At 36.5% G+C, this 18280-nt stretch overlaps 1 protein-coding gene across 2 annotated transcripts in view; it reads right to left on the minus strand.

Moving 5' to 3' along the window:
- STXBP3 (syntaxin binding protein 3) overlaps positions 1-18280 on the minus strand; it is a 66168-nt gene that overhangs the window by 20552 nt on the left and 27336 nt on the right. For both annotated transcript variants that reach the window (XM_003267875.3, XM_030824945.1), the window contains exons 7-11: positions 16759-16913; positions 13259-13349; positions 10275-10399; positions 7009-7104; positions 6820-6877 (exon numbers count right to left, since the gene is read on the minus strand). In XM_003267875.3, coding sequence (XP_003267923.1) covers positions 6820-6877; positions 7009-7104; positions 10275-10399; positions 13259-13349; positions 16759-16913 — 525 coding nt within the window. The remainder of the gene's footprint in view (positions 1-6819; positions 6878-7008; positions 7105-10274; positions 10400-13258; positions 13350-16758; positions 16914-18280) is intronic.

Raw genomic sequence — 18280 nt, forward strand, 5'->3', positions numbered from 1 at the left:
TCCCTGGGCCACACTGGAAGAAGAACTGTCTTGGGCACATATAAAATACACTAACGATAACTGATGAGGTTAAAAAAAAATCACAAAAACATCTCATAATGTTTTAAGAAAGTTTACAAATTTGTGTTGGGCCACATTCAAAGCCGTCCTGGGCTGTATGTGGCCCGTGGGCCACAGGTTGGACAAGCTTGATTTAAAACAAAGTAAGCTGAAGGAAGGAAATAAAACTGAGTAAAAATCAGCTAATTAAATATAAAACATACAAGAGTGAAAATCAACAAAGACAAATGTTGGTTCTTTGAAATATTAGTAACATATGCAGTGGATTTTATTTTATTTTTTTTACACGGAGTCTCACTCTTTTCTCCAGGCTGAAGTGCAGTGGCGCTATCTCGGCTCACTGCAACCTCCGTCTCCCAGGTTCAACCAATTCTCCTAACTCAGCCTCCTGAGTAGCTGGGATACAGGTATGCACCACCAAGCCCGGCAAATTTTTGTATTTTTTTTTTAGTAGAGACAGGGTTTCACCATGTTGGCCAGACTGGTCTCAAACTCCTGACCTCAGGTGATCCGTCTGCCTTGGCCTCCCCAAGTGCTGGGATTACAGACGTGAGCCACGGCACCCGGACTGCAGGGGATATTAATAATATATAGGGGAATAAGCAAATTAACAATATCAAGATTAGTAAATAAAATCTAACTATAGATTCTACACATATTGAAAGGATGAGAGGACATTTCAAAACTTAGATATAATAGACAAATTCCCTGAAAGATGCGATATCCCAAAACTAATGCAAGAAAAAAAAAACTAAATAGTTCTATATCTATTAAATAACTTATCATTAATTATAACGAAAGACCTCCCCATAAAGAAGTCTCCATGCCTGAACTGCTTCAATGGTGAATTCTTTCAAGCAGCAATAGAACAAGCAGTAACAATCTTACACAAACTCTTTCAGAGAATGGAATGACAAAGTGTGCATCACAATTCATTTCATAAGACCAAAATAATCTTGCTGCTAAAACCTGACAAGAACATTACAAAAAAGGACTATTACAGAAAAGTATTTCTCATAAATATAGAAGCAAATATCCTACAACAAAATATTAGCAAACAAAATCCAGTGACAGAGGAAAAGGATAATGCATCATGATCAAGTGGAGTTTATTCTAGAAATAGTTACTTTTATGTTAGTAAGTCAATAAATGTAATTCATCACATTAACAGAATAAAGGGGGAAAAAAGACAATATCAAAATGCCTTTGATGAAATCCAACACAGAAATTTCCTGATTAAAAGAAAACAGAAACAGGCTGGGTGTGGCAGCTCACGCCTGTAATCTCAGCATTTCGAGAGGCTGAGGCAGGAGGATTGCCTGAGCTCAGGAGTTCGAGACCAGCCTGAGCAATATGGTGAAATTCTGTTTCTACTAAAAACACACAAAAATTAGCTGGGCGTGGTGGTGCACACCTGTAATCCCAGCTGCTTGGGGGCCTGAGGTGGGAGGATCGTTTGAGCCCAGGAGGTTGAGGCTGTAGTGAGTTGAGATTGCACCACTGCACTCCAGCCTGGTGACAGAACAAGAAAAAGAAAGAAAAAAAAGAAACAAAAAGAAAAAAAAAGAAAAAGAAAAAAGAAAAAAAAAGATAAAAGAAAAAGAAAAAGAAAAAAAAAGATAAAAGAAAAAGAAAGAAAAAAATAAAAAGAAAAAAAAACAACAACCCAGAAACACCAAAAAACCTGTTGGCAAACTAAGAATAGAAAGGAACGTCCTTAATTTGATAAAAGAAAACTACCTAAAACTAACATAATACTTAATGATGAAATATTGAACTCATTTCCCATAAAGCTGGGAATGTGACAAGGACACTCATTATCACCAGTTAGATTTCATGTTATACTGGAGGTATCAGCCAGAACCAGGAGGTATTAACTACTAAAAAAAAAAATTTAAAACGTATGACAAGCTTCTCTAATCCACCTTATTTTGTTGTTGTTGTTGTTCTGTTTTGTTTTAGGCGTTTTGCAGCCTGAAGCCATGGTTTTTAGTTTCTGTCTCTAGTGATAAGTGGAAAAGAGGGATAAAGAAGGGACTTTACTAGCCGAAACAGAAACTAAGAACCCATGACTGTATTCTCTCCTTTGGACACCTCTGGAAGATTAATTTAGAAAGGAAGAGACTAAACTTTCTTTATTCACAGATGATATTACTGTGTATATAAAAATCCAGCTAGGTGCACTGGTACCTGCCTGTAGTCCCAGCTACTAGGGAGGCAAGGGTGGGAGGACTGCTTGAACTCAGAACTTTGAGACTAGCCTGGCCAACAGAGTTCCGATCTCTTAAAAACAAAAAAGCCAATCTATAAACAAAGTACTAGAATTAAAAAATAAATTTAGCAAGGTCACCAGATCCAAGGTGAATATACAAAAATCATTCACATTTTATATACTAATAAAGTAAAATGGAATTTAAAAAATACCATTTATAACACCAAAAAATCAAATACCTAGAAATAATCAAAGAAAAAATGTGCAATACCACTAAAATGAAAATTATAAAATGTGGCTGAGATAAACTATCTACATAAATGGAGCTATATTCTATGTTCTTGGATCAGAAGATGCAATATTTTTGTTAGTTCTTCCCAAATTAGTGTACAGATTCATGTAATCCCAATCAAAATTAAATGTTTCTGTTGAAATTGTCAAGCAGAATCTAAAATGTGTATTAAAAGACAAAGGTTGTGAACAGCTGAGACAATCTTGAAGAACAAAGCTGGAAGACTTATACTACCAAATTTCAAAACTATTACAAAGGTACACTAGTTAAGACAGTGTGGTCTTGTTACAAAGATGGACAAATTGACCGCGGAAAAGGACATGGAGTCCACAGACCCACACATTTATGGTCACTTGATTTACAACAAATGCATTACTGCAACTCAATGGTGAAAGGATGGTCTTTACAATAAACAGTGCTTGAGTAATCAGATATGCATATGGAAATAAAATGAAGCTAGACCCTTAACTCACACCATAAATCAAAATTAATTTGAGTGAATGGCATGGTTTGGCTCTGTGTCTCCACCCAAATCTCATCTTGAATTGTAATAATCCCCATGTGTCAAGGGCAGGACCAGGTGGAGATAATTGAATAATGGGGGCAGTTTCCCCCATGCTGTTTTTGTGATAGTGAGTGAGTTCTCATGAGATCCGATGGTCTTATAAAGGGCTTCCTCCTTCACTCAGCATTCTTTCTCTCCCCTGCCACCCTGTGAAGAGGTGCCTTCCACCATGACTGTAAGTTTCCTGAGGCCTCTGCAGCCATGTGGAACTGTGAGTCAACTGAATCTCTTTATAAATTACCCAGTCTCAGGTATTTCTTCATAAAAGCACGAGAATGGACTAATACAGTTTTGGTACCAGGAGTGGGGTGCTGCAGTGTGGGGAAGCAACTTTGGAACTGGGTAACAGGCAGAGGTTGGAACAGTTTGGAGGGCTCAGAAGAAGACAGGAAAATGTGGGAAAGTTTGGAACTTCCTAGAAACTTGAGTGATTTTGGCCAAAATGCCGTCAGTGATATGGATAATCAAGTCCAGGCTGAGGTGGTATCAGATGGAGATGAGAAACTTCTTGGGAACTAGAGCAAAGGTGACTCTTGCTATGCTTTAGCAAAGAGATTAGTGGCATTTTGCCCTTGCCCTAGAGATCTGGGGAACTTTGATCTTGAGAGAGATGATTTAGGGTTATCTGGAAGAAGGAATTTCTTAGCAGTCATTTATTCAAGAGGTGACAGAGCATAAAAGTTTGAAAAATCTGCAGCCTGACGATGTGATAGAAAAGAAAAACTCATTTTCGGGGGAGAAATTCAAGCTGGCTGCTGAAATCTGCATAAGAAACAAGGAGCCAAATGTTAATCACCAAAACAATGGGGAAAATGTCTCCAGGGCATGTCAGAGACCTTCGTGGTAGCCCCTCCCATCACAGGTCCAGAGGCCTAGGAGGAAAAAATGGTTTCGTGGGTCAGGCTCAGAGCCTTGCTGCTTTGTGCGGTCTTGGGATTTGGTATCCTGCATCCCAGCTGTGGCTAAAGGGGCCAAAGTAGAACTCAGGTCATTGCTTCATATGGCGCAAGCCGGTGGCTTACACGTGGTGTTGAGCTTACAGGGTGCGTAGAAGTCAAGAATCGAGGTTTGGGAACCTCTGCTTAGATTTCAGAGGATGTATGGAAATGTCTGGATGTCCAGGCAGGAGTTTGCTGCAGGGGTGGAGCACTCATGGAGAACCTCTGCTAGGGTACTGCAGAAGGGAAATGTGGGGTTGGAACCCCCACACACAGTTGCCACTGGGGCACTGCCTAGTGAACTGTGAGAAGTGGGTCACCATCCTCCAGATCCCAGAATAGTACATCCACCAACAGCTTGCAACATGTGCCTGGAAAGGCTGCATACACTCAACACCAGGCCATGAAAGCAGCTGGGAGAGGGGCTATATCCTGCAAAGCCACAGGGGCAGAGCTGCCTAGGGCCATGGGAACCCACATTTTGCATCAACATGACCCAGATGTGAGACATGGAGTCAAAGGAGATCCTTTTGGAACTTTAAGATTTACTGACTGCCCTACTGGATTTTGGACCTGCATGGGGCCTGTAAGCCCCTCTGTTATGGCCAATTTCTCCCATTTGGAATAGGTGTATTTACCCAATGCCTGGACCTCCATTGTATCTAGGAAGTAACTAACTTGTTTTTGATTTTATAGGCTCATAGGCAGAAGGGACTTGCCTTATCTCAGATGAAACTTTGGACTTGGACTTTTGGGTTAATGCTGGAATGAGTTAAGACTCTAGGGGACTATTGGAAGGGCATGACTGTGTTTTGAAATGTGAGGACATGAGATATGGGAGGTACCAGGGGCAGAATGATATGGTTTGGATCTGTTTCCCTACCCAAATCTCACCTTGAACTGTAATAATCTCCACATGTCAAGGGCAGGACCAGGTAGAGATAACTGAATCATGCGGGCGGTTTGCCCCATACTGTTCTCGTGATAGTGCATTCACACAAAATCTGATGGTTTTATAAGGGGCTTACCCCTTTGCTTGGCACTCATTCTCCCTCCTGCTGCCCTGTGACATGGTGACTTCTGCCATGATTGTTAAGTTTCCTGAGGCCTCTCCAGCCATGCGGAACTGTGAGTCAATTAAACCCCTTTTCTTTATAAATCACCCAGTCTCAGCTATCTATTCATGGCAGCACGAGAATGGACTAATATAGTGAATTATAGACTTAAATGTAAAAGCTAAAATGATCAGCCTTTCTGAAGAAAACAGAAGAATATATTAATGACCTCAGGGTAAGCCAAGACTCCTAAGGACACAGAGAAAGTATAAAAGAAATAAATTGATAAATTAGATTTCATTAAAATTTAGATCTTCTGTTCATCAAAAGATAAATACATACACAAATACATGTATAGAACTCATATCCAGAAAATAACTTCTAGAAATCAGTAAGAAAAACAGACAACTCAATTAAAAATGGGCAAAAGACCTTCAATCGGCACTTCACAAAACAGAATATCCTAATAGCCAATATGCACAAGAACATTAGAGAAATTGAAATGAAAACCACAATAAGATATCACCTCATGCAATGAAATTTTAATTGAAAATAAAGACAAGAATCTAGCAAGTGTTGGTGGCAATATGGAGCAACTAGAACACTCAATTATTGCTGATGGGGATGTAAGTAAGTTCAAACACTTTGCAAAACTTTTGGCATTACCTATTAAAGCTAAACACAATCCTACTCTATAACCCAATAATTTTACTCTTAATATACCCAAGAGAAAGCGTGTGTATGTCCACCAAATGACATGTACAAAAAAATCCATAGCAGCTTTGTTCATAATAATCCCAAACTGGAAACAAACTAAATGTCCATCAAAAGGAGACAAGATGAACAAATTGTTGTATATTTACATAATGGTATTACTACTATACACTAATAAAAAAATGAATTACTAAAATACGTAACAGGTGAATCTCATTATGTGAAGTTCAAGAACACAATCTATGGTGATGAAAATTAGAAAAGAGTTTACCTCTGGCAGGATGGGTACTGACAGGGAAAGGAGAAGAGGGAATATTCTGGAATGATGAAAATGTTCTGTATCTTGATTTAAAGTGGTGGTTTCAAGCATATATATAAGTAAAAGTTATCCAGTATAAATTTAAGATTTGTGTGCTTTACTTATAAATTATATCTGAATATAAAATCCCAACAATGCATTGATAAAATTGACTAAATGGCCTTAAAATAAACTTTATGGCCAGGCACAGTGGCTCACACCTGTAAACCCAGCACCAAAGTGGGCAGATCACTTGAGGCCAGGAGTTTGATACCAGCCTGGCCAACATGGCAAAACCTTGTCACTACTAAAAATATAAAAATTAGCCAGGTGTGGTGGTGCACACCAGTAATCCCAGCTACTTGAGTGCCTGAGGCAAAAGAATCACTTGAGCCTGGGAGGTGGAGACTGCAGTGAGCTGAGATGGCGCAACTGCACTCCAGCCTGCGTGGCAGAGTGAGACTCTGTCTCAAAAAATAAAATAAAATAAAAAAATTTTAATGAAGCAGGACAGCCAAAAATGTTGTTAACTATTGAAACTAGGCAATGGGTATGTAGGAGTTCATTCTCTACCTCTGTATTAGAACTTTCCAAAAATAAAAAGTTAAAGAAATAAAATAAAGATTTTAAACAAACTTTAAAATTCACCTTCACTATTACTTTGAAAGTTAAGTAAGACTCTTACCTTTCCTTCTGTTGCTTTCTTTGTTGATGAAATTTCTTTCATAAGCTTGGGAATTTCCCTGTCAAGTTGTGAGAGAATTCTTTAAATTTCTAAGATGTAATTCTTTACAGAACTATTTTAAGGTTACAAAATGTACTATCACATAGTGTCTCAAAATTATGGAACAAAAATTAAAATGAGTTCACATACTCTAACACAACCGCGATATGTCGATGTCGAATTCTAACCCAGAGGTCATCTTCTTCTTCAAGGACGGCCTCCTTTTCTTTTCCATCTGTTTTATATCTACAAGTAGACAGAAGCACTAAAACTTTTTGATTTTTTTCCCTCCAAAGTCAAAAGAAACATTTTTACAAACAGTAATTTCAAGACACAACTCAAGAAACTGAAAAGTAAAATCCACTATTTTAGGGGGGTAATGAATACCTACTCAAAACTAAGGCATGTTGTTATCCTTACATTAAAAATAAGTCCTAAGCCTACCAAGACATTTTCAAATATTCAGTTTAGGTGTCATTATTAGAGTTGTAGTTCAGCAAAATTGTACCTTATAAAAAAAATTCAATGTCCTACAATTAACTTTAAGAACAAGACTGAATATACTAACGCTTTGTGTTCTAATTGCCTACAACACTGTTATGGTGTGCTAATAACCCACAGTACAATTATCAAATCTCCATTAAGAACAGGAATATCGGCCAGGTGCAGTGGCTCACGCCTGTAATTCTAGCACTTTCGGAGGCCGAGGTGGGTGGATCACTTGAGGTCAGGAGTTCAAAACCAGCCTGGCTAACAGGGTGAAACCCTGTCTCTAAAAAAAAAAAATACAAAAACTTAGCAGGGTGTAGTGGCACACGCCTGTAATCCCAGTTACTCTGGAGGCTGAGGCAGAAGAATCACTTGAACCTGGGAGGCGGAGTTTGCAGTGAGCAGAGATCGCACCACTGCACTCCAGCCTGAGTGACAGCACAAGACACTGACTCAAACAAAACAGGAATATCCTCCCCAATATAACCTATTAAATATTGAAGGTGTTTCAGAATGGGTACAAAATTCACAAACATTTATCATCTGTTTCTTTATTCTCCCCCAACCCTACAACCACATCTCCTTTACAGAATGAGAAAGAAAATGAGAGAAAAAAAATTAATGTAAGCCATAAAAATTGTGATAGCTTTGATGAGTTCTGAAGTGGGCAACAATTTAAGGGATTCATGAAGCTATTCAAAATGGGCTACCTGACTGATTCCCCTTATCTTTTTATGCAGATACCCTCCTTCCATTTGTGGAACTAGACAAGACTGAATCATCCTTGGAACTACTGATTTCCTGAGTCAAGATCAGGAAGGACTGCATTGAGTTTTCCTAGCTCTGAACTACAAATAATACATATAGACTTCGCTATATGAATATAATCATTTCTATAACCCCCACAAGTTACACATCAATCTATAAAACCATCCACCTGTGTGGATTACAGATGTCCAAAGACAGAATCACTGTGCTCTATTATATAAGGCTGCACTATGGATGAAAGCCCTTTTGTCATTTAAAATACTACTTTGTTCTTATACAATACCTTTGACTTATAAGTGATTTGTAAACAAAGATAAGAGTAACAAGTCTGACAATACTCAGGTGATCAATATTCCATTTTAAAAGTAAATTTAGTTAGGAGGCCGAGGTGGGTGGATCATTTGAGGCCAGGAGTTCGAGACCAGCCTGGCCAACACAGCAAAACCCCATTTCTACTAAAAACACAAAAATGAGCCAGGCGCAGTGGTGCACACTTGTAGTCCCAGCTACTTGGGAGGCTGAGGCCGGGAATCATTTGAACTCAGGAGACGAAGGCTGCAATGAGCCGAGATCGCGCCACTGCACTCCAGCCTGGGAGACAGAGTAAGACTCTGTCTCAAAAAAAGAAAAAAAAAAAAGTAAAATTTAAAGAAGTCACCAACATGAAAACTTGAATCTGGACACTTAGAGCTTCCTGCTGCTTTGTATTCTGTTTCCATAAAAAATTGTGATGAAGGCTGGGTGTGGTGGCTCACCCTTGTAATCCCAGCACTTTGAGAGGCCGAGGCAGGCGGATCACCTGAGGTCAGGAGTTCAAGACTGGCCTGGCCAACATGGGAAACCCCACCTCTACTAAAAAAAAAAAAAAAAAAAAAAAAAATGTGATGGAGCGCAAACCACAGGGAGCTTTACTCCCATCTAATTCTTATCTCTGAATGTTTTTGACTCAGAAAGAAGGGAGTATAGTAGCTTTTTAAAAAATAAGTCTCTACTTAAAAAAAATTAAACCTTGCTTTGCTTGCCAGCACACCTAAAGAGATACGTATTTTAAATATTAGGTTAGAAACGTCTAAAATCTATATCTTTGGTCTGGAACTAAATCCTTTACTATCCATTGGTTTATTAATTCTCTTCTAAACCTCTTGAGTAATGCAGGTTTAGAGACCTACAGGGTAACAGAGGTAAATAATATCCCCTCTGAATAAACTGCTTAAAAATAACTTTTATATTAGAAAAATAGCTATGTTATCTAACATTAATACAGATAATACAGAGAAAAACTCAGAAACCAAGATTTGACCAGAATGCAATAAAAATACAATAGAAAATACAAATTTTAACAATATTTAAGAAAAAAACAGTATCATAACTATCACAAGTGTCGTATCTTAAAACTAACAAATCAGTTTAAACATAAAATTTCAGAAAACTAATTTTCATTTTTATTACTGTACTTAAGCAGTAAATCTTAGCTGACAAATACCAGTTTGGATTCAGAAATCATGATATCAAATAGCATTTGTAATGTATGTAACACGTACACACACCATAAATGATACAGAGATACAGTAAGATGATTCCTTGATAGAAAAACTATTTCATTTTTCACTTAGGTTTTTATTTGACATTACTTTTAAAGTAAATATGTTTATACCAAGATTAACTCAGCAGAAGGTACCAAAATGGTAAAACTATGCCTGTTGTTCTCAATAGCCATCCTATTTAGTTTTCTAGTGTTCCAATCTTTTAAAATACATTATATTGATAAGACACATATACTTTTGAATGTATGATTCAGAACAATTATAGCCTAACAATTCTGAATATGGTTTCTCCTTCAATAAATATGATAGTGAGCCTGGTATTTACTTTTAAAAGCAAAAGGGCCAAATTCCATGTGTTTAAATGTAGCTCTGCTGTACACACAGTTAAGGAAGCAAACACACCAAAAATGCTCCAAAACAATCAAATTACGCTTTAATTTACAAGGTCAACATATCTGTCAAAGACTATAACTGTAGGAATAAGAGAAGGATAAAGTCTCTGAATAGAAAAGGTTACAGGGGCTTTCAGATTTCTGGTGCCTATATAAATCATTAAATGCTCATATTCTATCCTGTTTGTATATGCCCTTTATATGCCCTTCAAGTTATACTTGCTTGTATGTATCATTCTCAATTGGTAGTAGATCATATGCCATTGCCTGAAAGGTCAGTTCATGCAGGACAGTGGACACAGGATCAAAGCCACGATCAATTATTAAGAGCTGTGAATGAGTTTTACCCTAGAATAACAAGATAAAATCATCTTAAGCAGCTTCAATTGCTTAGTGTGAACACAGTTTTAATATCTTACAATACAAAGCACCCTTTTCCTAAGTTCTGTCCCTTTTCCCCACCAAAAACATACAACAAAACAAAACAAATGGTTAATTGTCTTAAGAATGCGAAGTTATAATAAAACAAAGAAAAATCTGAGTAGCCCAAGAGAGAAAAAATGAAGACTACATCACTAAAATCTAATTACTTTTGTAATTAGAGTAAGAGGGTACCTTTAATAACATGGGTTTGAACTGCATGGATACACTTATACTCAGAGTTTTTTCAACTAAATGATAGAAAATACAGTATTTGCAGGATGTGAAACCTGCATGTATGAAGGGCTGACTTCCCAGATATGTACGTTCTGTTGCGCTGATGCAGGACTTGAGTATGCATGGATTTTGGTATACACAGGAGGTCCTGGAACCAACCCTCCTCTGTGTTTACCAAGGGACAACTGCATAATAGCCTGAAAATTCCTTTTAAAAAAGTAACATTTGGTTTGCCCTATATCTATTTTCTTATGAATTGCATTCCAAAAGCACCAAAACTGATATAAATCATGAATAGTAGCTACTATTTGAGCTCTAAGTATTAGACATTTTACTAAACAAAAATACATGGATTATTTCATTTAATTCTTTTAGTAATCCTGTGAGGCAGGCATTATTATCTCCAGTTGACCATGAGGGCATTGCGGCCTGAAATGAACTAACTTGCCCAAATCACACAGGTAGTAAGAGGCAGAATGGAGATTCAAATGCAGGTTTGCTCCAACGTCTGTGCTCTTAACTGTTATGCTATTTTAAAAGACTGTACTGATACCAACTAAGATGATAAATCACAATGAAAGCCTTGTTATCATTAATTCGCAAACATCACTAATCACTAAACAGTGAATAACAGTGCTGGAAACGTTTATTGTTAATGTCAGTATCTTTCATATTCCATTTTAAAAAGTAATAAATTCTTTGGATTAGTATTCAAAGCAATAACAGATAACTACAGATCATTATACAAACATTTTCTATTTATTTACACATAACAGGTAAATTTTATAGGCTAAATTTTTAAAATATTTTAAAATTAAGCACATTGATTTAATTAAATTTTGAGACAGTATGATATGGTGGTTCAGAGCACAGCCTTGGAAATCAGCTAGGTCTGAATTTGAGTCCAGTCTTGACCACAATCTTGCAGTACAAGTTTGGACAAAATGCTTATCCTGCTTACATGGCAGTAATCTCTTTGTAAAATGAAACACAATTATGGAATCTTTGCCTTATAAGATTACTGAAAAGGTTAAATATAATCATACCATGAAACACAGCACAGTAAGCCCTCAAAAATGTGAGCTATGAATCTTCAGAAATATAAACAGGAAAAAGTGCAATGTAAGTTCTATAGCAGGCTTAGGGCTTATGATAGCATGTGGGAGGAAACAACACTTGGCCTGAAGAGTCAGGAAAGGCTTCAAAAATGAGGTGACACTTTATCACTTTATCAGGTGTCCCTGAATAAAGGAAAGGTATCAAGTATTTGAAGGATGATTACTTTTCCAGGCAGAAAGAGTGGAAAGGACAAGTTTAATTTTTGTGGATTTTGCTCTTTTTCCACTGAAAACATGAAGGACTAAAAGCATATTTGATTGTATATCTCTTCATTCAACAAACATTTATTCACTATCTACGATGTGTCCTAAGCTAAGCCATTGTCTTCGAAACTACAACCAGAATAACAGCCTTCACTAGGCCTCTAAACCAAAAACAGGTAACTAACCTAACATCGAAGTTTATACCTTCCATTCCAGCCACATTGTTTAATTGTGGATTTTGCCTTTTTCTCTATTGCCTCTACCTGAAGAATCCTGTTTTCCATGCAATGAACTCCCTGTTTATCATGTTACCTCATTCTTCAAGCTAAAGGGCCTCTTCTTCCTGGGTTGCCTTCCAACACTCCAGTTTAGAAGATAAGCCCGGGACTATATTCCCATTATACTCTGTATATCCTTCTCTCATTCCACTTTTTACACAGTATTGTAATTGGTGGTTTCCTGGCACAACTCCTCTTCTAAACTAGCAACAGTTCCTTTTCTTCATTCTCCAGCTACTGTAATATGGCTTCCTAGGCCTCTGGCACCACCTCTGTCAGTCTCCTCAAGCTCTTCATTCTCTCATCCACATGTAAACGCTGCTATTTCCCAGATTTCAACCTTAGTCTTTGATTATATTATTTCCATAGGATAACAACGGCTGCCATTTATTAAATTCCCATTGGTGCCAAATACTTACATGCTAACTTAATCCTCATACCACCTAGCAAGGTATATATTATTTCATCTATTTCATAGATGGAAAAATAAACTCAAGGTCACAGAACTAGTGATAATAGGAATTCCTACATTTATTAAATGTTTACTCATTGGCAAGCATTATTCTAAGGACTTTGCATGTATTAACTCATTTAATCATAACTTTTAAAATAGGTATTCTTTTATTATCCCCATTTTATAGAAAAGAAAATGTAGTTACATAGAAGTTACATAATTTGCCCAAATAGACATTAACTATGAATTAAACGGCAGAACCAGATTTGGACACAGTGCTGACTTCAAAATCTGTTAGTTAATAGATTCCCCTCTAAACCATACCATCTATTAAGGTTTGCACAATTGTGTATGTTAATGATTCTCAAATCAGTATTGGAGATCTATGTTAATGACTCCCAAATCAATACTAGAAAATGAATGAGCAAGTTTCTTTGGCTTATAAAGAAATAAGACAGACTTTATGCACAGTCATTACTTGCCTTGCATACATTACCTTTATTAGGCTCTTTTCATCAATCTTGTAGTAGTCTTCAAGCTTTTTTTCAACAAGCTGTGCAAGCTTACTGGCATTATCTAGAGGTTTACTAGAAATGGAAAAAAGGATCAAACAATTATCTTCCTTTCAGTATATACTTTATAATATCATGAAGTTTAATTCTAAAATTAAACTGGAATTTTAAAAATGTTTACAAAATGAAAAATTATTTTATAAACATGTAAAAGTTCAGATAATATATCAAATAATGTTATATCGATATATTTGGAATTTACAAGGAAAAACCTTATCATATCTGCTTCAGATTTTTTAATATAAAGGAAATAAAATATTACATGTAAAGTTGCAGTTCCTTTTATTCTGCTCCTAAGTCCTGGTCCTCTCCCATACCCCTGCCTCAAACCAAGGCAACCATTATAATTAATTTCATGTGTATTCTCCCTCCAGTCATTTCTGTTTCATATGTGTGTGTGTGCGTGTGTGTGTGAGATTTATCTACATTGACATTGACACACATCAGATTTATTCATTTTATCTCCTATATAGTATTCCATCATGATTATATTGGATTCTATGTATCGATTCCTTTAAAGATGGACATATGAGTCATTCTTATTACACTATTACAAACACTGAAACAAATGTTTTAGCCATAAAAAAGAATGGATCTTGACATTTACAACAACATGGAGGGAACTGGCGGTCACCATGTTAAGCAAATAAGCCAGGCACTGAAAGAACATTTCGCGTGTGCTCACTTGCTTCCGGGAGCTAAAAATGAAAACAATTGAACTCACGGAGAAAGTAGAAAGATGGTTACCAGAGGCTGGAAAGGGGCAGGAGTGGTGGGTGACAGTTTAGTGGGGATGGGTAATGGGTACAAAAATATAGGTAGAATGAGTAAGAGCTAGTATTGGATAGCACAACAAGGTGACTACAGTACATTTAAAAATAACTAAGACTAGAATTGTTTTTATCACAAAGAAAGGATAAATGCTTGAGGTGATAGATATCCTGTTTACCCTGATGTGACTATTATGCATTAAATGTCTGTATCAAAATATGTCATGTACCCCATAAATATATACACACCTACTATGGATCCACAAAAATTATTTAAGAAAAAAGAGAGAGAGAAAGAAAAAGGCTCTTCACCAGCACAACCACCTCAAAAATGGGAGGTCTCATTGTGAGGGCTTCAAAGTTTTACAGAATTTTTAGGTTTTATACCTTAAAAATAAATAATGTAACATCTATAAAGGGTAATTCATTAAACTCTTTGTACAATATTTTTCAAAAGAAAGAAACTTCATTTTCAAATTATACTTTAAAGTCTATAAAGCGTAAAGGAATATTTTGTTAAAACAGGTAGAATTTTAAAAGACAGGATTACAGATTATTTATTAGCATAACTCAAAACTAGCCCCTATGTGAGCGATAAAATTATAAATTGGATATATTTACTCATTTCCCCGAACGTAACCAATCACCAACAGTAGAAGCTTCAACAGTTACTAAACTCTTAACAGGAGCCAAACCATTTAGCTCAGCTCCACTGAGTCCAGAATGTAATTAGCACATCTCTTACAAGAAAAAGGTAATCCCAGCTTGCTTGAGTCCAGGAGTTTGAGACCAGCCTGGGCAACATAGAGAGACCCCAATCTCAAAAAAAAAAAAGGAAAGAAAGAAAAAGAATGTTTCTAATACCCAAGGTATGAATAAAGAGCTTGTCTGCTAATACCTGAATTAAGGAGATAACTTAATCTCCAAGGAGATCACTATACTTTTTCTAAGTACTAATAGTGGAATTTTTAAATGGTAAGTGAAGAGTAATGTGACTTAAAGTACTACATGAATTTAAAATTAAACAGTTCAGCCAGCTAACTTGACAAATGCCAATGTTCAAATTAAAGGATTTTTTGAAAGACAAATGAGTAATAATTATGAGTAGGGCAATATATTTACTACCATATTTATTAGTGCTGAATGCTTTACAGATATTAATTCATTTAATTCTAAAAACAACTGTATATAGTAGGTATTATTATCATATTCCTTATTTCATAGATAAGGAAACTGAGGCGAGAGGGTCACACATGAACTAGCAGACCAAAATTAAAACTAAAACAGCCTGGCACACACAACAAACAACATGGATGACTCTCAGAAAATAATGTTGAGCAAAGAAGTCAAAAACAAAAAATATCATGTGGTTCCATTTATACCAGTTCAAAATCAGGCAAAATTAAACTATGTGTTAAAAGTCAGATGGTAGTCATCTCTAGGGAAGAAAAGGGACGGGAGAGCTGGGAGGGATCACGAGAGAGACCTCTGAGATGCTGTTAATGTTCTATTTTTTTGACCTTGGTAGGGTTAGAGGGATATGTTCATTTTGGAATGAATTATTACGCCATATCTAGCACGTCCTCAAATAATGTCATTTTGTTCGTCATCTCAATATAATGCTGAGGAAAAAAAAAAGATTCCTGGCTGAGGCCACTGTCTGTGTGGCGTTTGCATGATCCCTCCACGTCTGCATGGGTTTTCTCCTGGTACTCTGGTTTCCTCCCACATCCCAAAGATGTGCAGCATGTTTGGTTAACTGGCATGTCTAAACTGTCCCAGTCTGAGTGAGTGTGGATGTGTGTGTAGTGTGCCCTGCAATGGGATGGTATCCTAATCTGGGTGGGTTCCGGCCTTGTGCCATGAGCTGCTGGGATGAGCTCTGGCCATCCTTCTAATGAGCCTGAACTAGAATAACTGGGCAAAAAATGATCCTGCTTTTATTAATCTTTCTTAAATGTACATATAGTCAGATATCTTTCAATGTTTAATATTAGAAGTGTTTCAGGTCTTTATGTAGAAGTTTGGTGACATTACATAACCAAGGAACTTAATTCTTGTTTATATCAATTAGCCTATGGTAAAACTGGTTTTGTCAGTTTACAAGAAACCATCAACGACATTAAGTGAGGACTTACTGTATAGACAATTTAGGCACTTTATAGTAAACTTCATTTTTAAAAAGAAGTATATAAGTCAAGGTATATAGTACTAAAGTTAGATTTTACCCCTTAAGAAAACCCCAAAATTTCTTTAGAATAGGCACAGATATTAGATACTATAGATACTTAGACATTCTAACAGGTATCCAGAGAATATGGTCATTTAAATTTGCTGGTGATTTAATGAAAAACATTAACTGTAACACTTTATTCCCTATGTGACTATAAAGACATTTCCTCTAAGCATTCTTTAAACTGATGAAAAACTGTCTGTAAATTGTACCAAATTTAGGCTCTGAAATTCAGTAACAGAAGCTATTTGCTATTCTGAAATTTAAACCACAAGCTTTAAATCTCCTATATGTAGAGCATGGTAATTATACAAAGAAAATAAATTTTGCAAACCAATATGCAAAGGCACAGAGACATTACTTACCTCTATAATGAATGGTAAATAGGAAGCATAACATGTGCAGACGCTCAGTGTCTCACCTTTTATATCTTACTCCGGGATTTTCATCCAAGGTGGCACACACTGTAACTATCTGGTCAGCCATTGCTTCCATAATGCCATCTTTTCCCTTTGCATTACCAGGGTCTGGACTATAACAGTAATAGAATGCATCTGGCACATCAAGAGTATACACCTAAGTTAAGACAAAAATCTCACTGTTAATCTGGAGACCTGATTTAAAAAAATATATATATTTATATTTATGTTACATATAATGTATATATGATATATGATTTATATCATATATAGATGTATATAATATTTTATATATCATATATTTTATATATATATATATATATATCAAGAAAATGCAGCAACTATTTGGGGCAGTTAAAAAAATATTTGCACTAACCATGCTGTTTCCTGAAACAATGGTGTCTTTACCTTAATCAAATCTCATTTTCTCTGTCATCTTGATTTCATCCTTTATTTCTTTTCTCACTCTCCTGCTTAGTCTACCTCTCTCTTTCAATTCTTGTTTCATATACAGATTGTACTATCTTTTTACTACCAGTGCAACAGATGAAGGAATCTGAGATAGTCAGACTAAAATAAAAATCTAACTCCTAGCACAGAGAAACACAACAGTACCAAAATCGGCCTATATCTCAGATATAAATTAAAAACCTTAACCCATTAGAGAGTAACCCAAAAATCTCCCATAGTTGATACATGTCTTCAGTTCTTTAGCTTATACTCTTCATGTCCTTAAAATAAGAGACATACTTCCCCAAAAGACATGGCATTGTGCTAGACATAACATAAATCTACTATACGTATGTACAGCAAAACCTCACAGATACATTCATTCATTCAATTAACAAAATAATTTACTTATGTACAAAGAACTGGATTACAGGATTTGGAGGATACAAAAGCAGGAGCTCCCTAAATGGTATTGAGAGTTCCCCGTTAAACTAAATTTTGTTGTTTTTTAAACAATGATAATTTCTCTTAAACTACGAAAATTTATTGTAACTGAAAGTAGGCAAGTAATAAACATTATAGGTTAAGTAATGAATTATGAATAAACTTCTTGCATTTCCTTTTTTTTTTTTTTTTTGAGACGGAGTCTTGCTCTGTCACCCAGGCTGGAGTGCAGTGGCGCAATCTTGGCTCACTGCAAGCTCCGCCTCCCGGGTTCACGCCATTCTCCTGCCTCAGCCTCTCCAAGTAGCTGGGACTACAGGCGCCCGCCACCACGCCCGGCTAATTTTTTGTATTTTTAGTAGAGACGGGATTTCACCGTGGTCTCGATCTCCTGACCTCGTGATCCACCCGCCTCGGCCTCCCAAAGTGCTGGGATTACAAGCATGAGCCACTGCGCCCGGCCTTTGCATTTCCTTTTACACACAGTCATTCATTTCTCTGGGCATAACCCAGCACCAACAACAGCAGCCTGAATATAGATGAAAATTTAGCTGTGGCTCATCCACTTATCTCTTTCCTGCCCAAAGGCTAGGATGCTGTTTTAATTGTCAACAAGCACCCTACACTTGA

Source organism: Nomascus leucogenys, chromosome 12 (genome assembly GCF_006542625.1).
Source record: "Nomascus leucogenys isolate Asia chromosome 12, Asia_NLE_v1, whole genome shotgun sequence".
In the NCBI taxonomy this organism is placed as follows: domain Eukaryota; kingdom Metazoa; phylum Chordata; class Mammalia; order Primates; family Hylobatidae; genus Nomascus; species Nomascus leucogenys.